The sequence below is a fragment of the Talpa occidentalis genome, unplaced genomic scaffold, assembly GCF_014898055.3.
Source record: "Talpa occidentalis isolate TD23 unplaced genomic scaffold, MPIMG_talOcc4v2.1 talOcc4.15, whole genome shotgun sequence".
NCBI lineage: Eukaryota > Metazoa > Chordata > Mammalia > Eulipotyphla > Talpidae > Talpa > Talpa occidentalis.
The window spans coordinates 31,493,089-31,500,958 of record NW_023601543.1 but is presented as its reverse complement, the minus strand read 5'-3'; the positions used below and the strand labels follow the sequence as shown (position 1 = coordinate 31,500,958).

Here is a 7,870-nt window from a genome sequence, read left to right as displayed (position 1 = left end):
ACACACACACACACACACACACACACACACACACGCACCCTACCTAGAGCCTTTGGCTTGTGGCTCTCAGGTGGCCCGGGACAGGCCGTTCACTGGCAGCGGGTGTATCTGATGGCGACCTTGGTGGCCTGGCTCGCGGCGCGCTTGCCGGTCTCCCTGGGAGCAGCAAGCGCACTGTCCTCCGGATCTCTCTCCATGAGGTGGTGGAGCCTTGGGGCGGTCCAGGAGGAAGGCACCGTCTGCCGTGTGCTCACGGATATCATTAGGAAAATAATTTGCCGTGAACATGACTGGAATAAAATACCGATATTAAGATGAACCTGTTTCAGGACCTTGGAAGCACAGTTGGAATGAACTGTGTTGGGACGTCTCTTTCCTATCTTCCCTCTCTGTTTTGGAAGTGGCTTTCTTTCCTTTTGTTTTTTAAGATTTATTTACCTATGCACACAAGATCTGGGGTACAGGCCAGAGGCGCGGGAGGCGAGAGGATCCACTGGAGACAGAGCGGGAAACAGAACGGGCAGCCTGACTGAAATACTCTGCTGAGGGGAGCAGCAGGTGCGCCAGGAGAGGTCTGCTGTGCCGTGTGGGCTGCTCCCCGGCTGGCCTGGGATGGAAGTCGCGCTGCAGAGGCCGCGGACAGCCCCACAGCGCTGAGCTCAACCCCCTGCACCTCCAGGGAGGCCCCAGGAAGTGGCTTTCTTAAAGCCTTTCTTGTGAAGACAATTTAGAAAGCTGCTCAGCCAGGACCCACGGCGCTCTGGGTACCCCAGCCAAAGAGAGGCGTGCCGGCAAGGGAGCAGAGGCTATTTATATGTCCTGTATTCAAATGAGGCTGACATACTTGCAAGTCTGATTGGCTGAAATGTGCAGGAAGCCCTGTCAATAAGCCATGATGTTCAATGTGATTGGGTGGGCCTGCAAGGGCCAATGAGAAGGCATGGAATAATTACACCACCTAGGAGCTTCCCGCAGCCCCCACAGGAGCACTGAGAAGCCGCCAAGGAGAGCACCCTGTGGTAGAAATTTCAGCTTCAGTTCGGTGAGTGTCTGACCTCAGCCACCCAGATCCATGGTGCCAGGTGTTACACGCTGGTCTCGCTCGGGCCATTTGTCCACGGACCCCAAATCACCTGTTCCTGCCGCCCTAAGTCACTCTCACTAGAGCAGGAAATGTCGAACTCAGGGCGGAGCGCCTGAAAAATTAGGAACTCGGCTAAGTGACCACCCCTGCCAAATTCTGGTCCAAAACCTTTAACGCCAACTTGGAAGAACAGCAAAACCCACCTGCAGATACTGAAAAGAGAAACAGGCCTATTTATAAGGTGGTAAAAGAGCCTTGAACATTAACCAAAATTAAAATTCTCTCCTCATTACACTTAAGTCAACTACGTAATTGTTGAATAACTGTGAGCACCGTTGACTGAAAGAAAAAACAGAGTTGTAGGTACACGTGACCTCAACAGTGAGGCAAAATGAATAATATAGTTAAGATTATTCTATTTAAAGGTTAGTTTTCAACTATCTATGACACCATTGAAAAACTGACCGAATGTGTCATTTGAAGAAACTCTAAGTTACAGAATTGAAACCCAAACCTCCTCCCCTCAAAAGGTTTTAAAGGCTACGACAATGAAAGAGATTGAGGTTATCAATGAGCTATCGAATAAATGGCCAGGATCCCGAAAATATACAATGTCAGGTGAATAAGGAATAGTTTTCTTTCCTGTTAATGAAATAGTGACATAGCATGAAGGGAAAAAATATGTGTGTGTGTGTGTGTGTGTGTGTGTGTGTGTGTAGCAAATTAAAGTGGTTTTATACCTTTGTGTGCTGCATATCAAGCTAAAGAGCGCCTGGAAAATTACACTGGACACTTTGGAGAATGTGCGTGAACTCTAAATCCCTAGGGGTCTATCTTCACTTTACACCTCACAGAGACCAAACCTGAAAAAACCTAAGCCAGGGCCCCTCGCGGGCATCTCTCATACACTACGGCCATGGGAAGTCCGTCTCCCCTGACATGAGGGTTACCGCGACTGCACCAGCCTCGATCGCATAGTTACTGGGGGAAGCAAGGGTGGGCGGCACGGGCAGGGCGCCGCCAGCTGGAGGGCCAGCGGGCCGTGTTAGGAGAGCTACAGGTCTTTTTGTGCCAAGGGAGGTGGCTCTGAAAAGAGCCTTTGGTTTGGGGGCTCTGAAAAGAGCCTTTGGTCTTGGTGGCCCGGACGGGCGTCTCACTGGCGGTGGGTGTACCTGATGAGGGCCTTGGTGCCCTCACTCACGGCGTGCTTGCCGAGGTCGCCGGGCAGCAGCAGGCGCACGGCCGTCTGGATCTCCCTGGACGTGAGGGTGGCGCGCCGGGTGGAGCGGGCCAGGTGGCCGGCCTCCTGGGCGATGCGCTCGAACATGTCCTTCACGAAGGAATCCAGGACGCTCACGGTCAGCTGCGAAAGGCTCAGGTCCATGTGGACGCACTTGAGAACCCGGGGGAAGTAGGTGGCAAAGCTCTCGCTTTGGTTCTTGGCGCGCCGCCGGCGCTCTGGCTGCTTCTGCTTCAGGCCCTGCGGGCTGGCTTTTGCTGGCTCCTCGGAGCACAGGGTCTTCTCGTTCAAAGCCTCGACGCGAGGGTCGGCCATTTTGGAGTCAACTTCCCGACTGCTGCCAGGAAGCACAATGGTGGCGGCCGTGGGAGGTGGCCTATTTATAGGGGCTGCCTCCCCTGCCGTCTAGGCAATGGCCACCTCTCATTGGGTGAAATGCAACCGGGGTGGGCTGTCTCTAGGCAGACTAGGCGTCTGGTCACATGGGATTGGTTTGTCTTCTTGCAGGGCATCATGGGGGACTGGCATTTGGTGACCTCTAATCTTCCTATGAGCTCTTCAGGAAATCGGTGAAAGCTGCCCCGTACAGCAAATGGTCATCTGAAACCATCTACTGAGCTGTGATTAAAGCACGAGAGCTTTGACAGCCCTCACCAAACACATTTGAACTATAGAAATTAAATAGAAATCGAATGTGTGCGCTGTCACTGGGCTCAGATAATAATGTTTCATTATTGGTAAAACGAAAATATTTGAAAGATGAGGAGTTTGCCACGAGGTCCAAAACAAGATCATGACGGGTCATTCGCTATTCTTTTACCATAATCGTCCTTTTAAAAGAATAGTTACAGGGGCCTCCCTGGTGGCGTAGAGGGTTAAAGCACCGCAGTATGAGGTAATCCGCAGCCTCGGCAGCGTGAGTTCTAGCCCCAGCCGGCCAGGGAGCAACCCACATGGCGAGAGTGCAACCCACATGGCGAGGCAGACATCTCCATTCTCGCCCACTGTTTGTACTTCATCTAGATTTTCTATAAATGACTAAGAATGACTTTATTTACAAGTTCTACATCCAATTCACCAGTGTTAAGGGCAAATTACTTAAAAGTTCAAGTGTGTCAAATATTTACTGTTTGTTTTAAAGTGCAAACTTTCAAATAAAGGGATATATTTGACACTTTGGGCCAGTGGCTGTGACTCCTGGAATCCTAGCCACATGACTGTGGCGTTTGAGTTGTTCACAATGGAAATTCCTATCACCTGTGAGATGGAAGCCGAGAAGGCTGTGTGCTTTCAAAGCTGAATATTCTGAGCTGAAATAGAATGAAGCAAAATGAACTGGAATGAATGGAAGAGAAATTTCAAAAACAGGGTAATGAAAAAATGATTCAATTCTGGAAATTGTAGACATAACTACTTCTGCGTGTGATTTGGTCATGGTTTTATATTTAAATAAATTTCTTATGTGAGATAAATAACAACTATAATTATACATATAAACACAGTAAATTGTATTGTTTTATACCTTTATGTGATGCTATAAACAAGAGAAGCCCGAGACTTCCACTGGACACTATTTGGAGATTGTGAGTGAAGGCTAAATTCTTATGGGTATATGTTTATTTTACACTTCCCACTAAGGATCCACCCAGAAAAAATCTAAGTCAGTGCCCCATGAGGGCATCTCTCATACACTATTGTTATGAGAAGTCTGTCTCCGCTGACATGATGGTTACCGCGACTCTACCAGTTTGGATCGTATTAGTTATTGGGGGAAGCAAGGGTGGGTGGCACGGGCAGGGCGCCGCCAGCTGGAGGGCCAGCGGGCCGTGTTGGGAGAGCTACAGGTCTTTTTGTGCCAAGGGAGGTGGCTCTGAAAAGAGCCTTTGGTTTGGGGGCTCTGAAAAGAGCCTGTGGTTTTGGTGGCCCTGACGAGAGGCTCATTCCGAGTGGCTGTATCTGATGACGGCCTTGGTGCCCTCACTCACGGCGTGCTTGCCGAGGTCGCCGGGCAGCAGCAGGCGCACGGCCGTCTGGATCTCTCTGGACGTGAGGGTGGCGCGCTGGGTGGTGCGGGCCAGGTGGCCGGCCTCCTGGGCGATGCGCTCAAACATGTCCTTCACGAAGGAATCCAGGACGCTCACTGCCTCCTGCGAAAGGCTCAGGCCCATGTGGACGCACTTGAGAACCTGAGGGAAGTAGGGGGCGAAGCTCTCCCTTCGGTTCTTGGCCCGCCGCTGGCGCGCTGGCTGCTTCTGCTTGGGGGGCTGCTTGTGCTTCTGCTTCTGCTTCCGCTTCAGGCTCTGCGGCTTGGCTTTTGCCGGCTCCCCTGAGCCCAGGGTCTCCTCAGTCGAAGCCTCGACGGCAGGATCGGCCATTTTGGAGTCAACTTCCTGGTAGCTGACAGGAAGGACAATGGTGCCTGCTGAGGGGCGGTGGCCCATTTATAGGGTCTGCCTTTGCTGACGTCTTGGCAATGGCCACCTCTCATTGGATCAAATGTACTGCTGAGCGGGGGCAAGCACGAGGCAAGGAGACATCGAGTCGGATGGGATTGGCTGGCTGATAGCACGGCTGAGTGGCATTTGGTGACCTCTCACCTTTCTGTAACGTCCCTCAGAAAATCGTTGAAAGCTGCCTTGTAGAACTAACGGTCGTCTGAAAACGTGAACTGAGTTGTGATTAAAGCACCAGAGCTTTGCAAGTCCTCACTAAATGCGTTTTAAGTATTGAAATTAGTTTTGGCTTTGAGCGATTCCGGCGGCCACAGTCCACACAGCCATGAGGAAACAGACACCACTACTGGGTTCTTTCTCTACATCTTAAGCTCTACTTTTCCTAGAGAAAGCGCGACTAGAGCAGGAACTCCGACGTGGTCAGTAGTGTGTTCTGGAAATCAGAGCACAGGTGGAATAAACGATCTCGGGGCATTCTTCCACATTCCCATCTACTTGTGGAAGTAGCTTTCCTAATACCTTTCGTGGCAAAGGCAGATTGGGAAGAATGTCAGACGTGACCGACATAGACTTCAAGCGCCCCAACTGAAGAAAATCGTTCTTGGGAGCAGAGCTCAGTGTATTTCTCTGCTGCTATATTCAAATGAGGTGAGTGTGCTCAGTAATCTGATTGGATGAAATGTTGCGGGTACCTTGTCAATAACCATGATTTTAAATGTGATTGGATGGTTCTACCTGGCAAGGACCAATTAGAAGGCATGGAATAATTAGACTGCCTGGAAGCCTCCTGTAGCCACCGCAGAGAGCGGCTTTAAGCCGCAATAGAGAGTATCTTAGTTTAGAAAATTTAGCTTTAGTCGGTACATTGAGTGTCTGACCTCCGCAACCGATCCTTCATGCCGGACGGCTGTGGTCGTTTATGCAGTGACCCAAAATGTACTGTTTGCGCAGCGCTAGCCACTCTGGTTAGAACAGGAACTCGCGGAATTATGGCAGAGTCCCTGGAAAATAGGAACCTGGCTAACCTCAGATTCTGCTCCCAGACCTCAGTGATTGGGAAAATGGCAACAGCAATCTCCAAATACTGAACACAAACAGGTATCTTTATAAAAACTAAAATATCATAAAACATTCGTAAATTTAAACGCTCTCTTGATGGCATTAACATCCTAGGAAACTACTATAGATCTCCTGTGTGGCGCAGCGTGTTGAGCGCAGTGCTGTCAAGCTGTCCGCAGCCTCTGCAGTGCGGATTTGATTCCTGGCCGGCCAGCGACATTCCACATGGTGGGGCAGACCTCTCCTGTCTCCCTGCTGCTCCCCTCAGCAGTGTTTTCGGTCCGCCTGCCTGTTCTGCTCCCCGCTCTGTCTCTGGTGAATTCTCTCACCCTCCTGTGCCTCTGGTCTGTACCCCAACTCTTGTATAAATAAATAAAAATCTTTTTTTTTAAGAAAACTACTAAGAACTGTGTAATTGTTGAATAAACATGGGTAATGTGCACTGAAAAAATGTACTAAATTGCATATATAAGGAACCTCCTTCGGGAGAAAAAGTGAAAAATTCAGATGATATTATTTTAATTTTAAAGTTATCTTTCAAGTTTGTATGATAATGCATTTGAAAATATGGACAAAATGTGTGATTTGTGGAAACTACAGATTTTAAATCCAACCCTCCACCCACAAAAGCAGTTAAGGACTAAGAAAATGATGTCATCAATGAGCTACCCAGTAAACCCCCAGACTTACAAAATTTTTTAATATTAGATTAATAAAGAATAGGTATTGTTTTTTATGTTTATGAAACGATAGCATATATATTATGAGGAAGTATGTTCATATTTATTTAAAGATGATGTATTGCAAAGATAGCATGAAAAAGATTTCTGAAAGATCCTATTTATAATTCAGGAGGTTAAGTTGTGGATATCAGGCATCAAGGTAAATGATGAACAAAAGTTAAAAAAGCAGAATCCATTCAAGAAAGCAAAGATGTTTCAGAGTGCATAAAGACAGCTTAAATTCCTCAGCTAATATGATTTTTGTTTGATGGGGTAATTCTTGTCTCAGTACCATTGGGTTCATGATTCACAAAACTTGAACACTTTCATCAAGTTTTGTTTTCTCAAAAACGCTGAGTGAATTTCAAGTAAATCTCCACATGCTTGACTTAAACATCTGAAATAAAATTTCAAGAAATTGAGGGTTCTTTCCAGAGCTGTGTACATTCAGAAAAAGAGCTATGAACATGCCTAGAAGTAAAAATCATTTTGCTTCATTGCTATCATGCCATGTTGCTTTAAAATGCCAATATTTGTCATTGTGCCATACAAAAGTTTTACGCAAGTTACTCTAGCACACTGGTTATGTTCCTATTCTAGTAAAAGGTACTGTAATAAATCAAATCCATTGGGAAAGTTGTGTGTTTTGACAGTTTCCCACTGTAAATTCAGAAAGTAGACGGAAGCTTTAGTAAAAGATCTTTTAAAATGCACTGTAATGTGCCTAGGAGTGCAGGGATGATGCGGACAGATAAGGAATAACAGCTTGCTCTCAAAGAAAGGAAGGAGCACAGATTTTTAACCTGATGGGTGAATGAGGGACAAAAGAACAATTGAGCAGTCATGTTGGAATTTGTTTTATGAAAAAGACTAAATTAGAACAAATAGATACTGATTACTATAAATAGCATAAGCATGAATCCAGGGGAATCTATTAATACAACAAATTTCCACAACATTTGAAAAGATCCCCTGTGCTATGTAAGACGCGCAAACAAAAACACAGAAATAGAGGAAATCAAAAAGCTGCCTGGACTTTGATATTAATATTCTACTTCATGAGATTTATTTACTTTTACCTTTCCAGTCTATAATCATTTGTTTTTAAAACCAGAAAGACAAATGAACTGCAACTATGCATTGTTCTGATTAAGGGAGTGTCAAATGAAAGCAGTTCATTCCTTACTCTCCAGTGGCTCAGGCCATAAAGCACCTGCCTGTTGCATCTTATTAAGTGAACCAGAGTGACATTTCAAGAGAAATAAGGTGACTGTCCCCAACATCACTTTCCTTGAGATGTGTGACTACTGAG

The 7,870-nt window shown here is 47.0% G+C and overlaps 2 protein-coding genes across 2 annotated transcripts; both read right to left on the bottom strand.

Moving 5' to 3' along the window:
* Positions 1-2,176: 2,176 nt before the first annotated feature.
* LOC129145866 (late histone H2B.L4-like) lies at positions 2,177-2,663 on the bottom strand. Its single transcript, XM_054695627.1, has one exon. It carries the CDS (start codon positions 2,637-2,639, stop codon positions 2,238-2,240), a length of 402 nt encoding a protein of 133 aa, XP_054551602.1. The 5' UTR covers positions 2,640-2,663; the 3' UTR covers positions 2,177-2,237.
* Positions 2,664-4,169: 1,506 nt separating this feature from the next.
* On the bottom strand, positions 4,170-4,726 carry LOC119246596 (late histone H2B.L4-like). Its single transcript, XM_037512955.2, has one exon. The coding sequence runs from the start codon at positions 4,697-4,699 to the stop codon at positions 4,262-4,264; it is 438 nt and encodes a 145-aa protein (XP_037368852.2). The 5' UTR covers positions 4,700-4,726; the 3' UTR covers positions 4,170-4,261.
* Between the last annotated feature and the right edge of the window lie 3,144 nt (positions 4,727-7,870).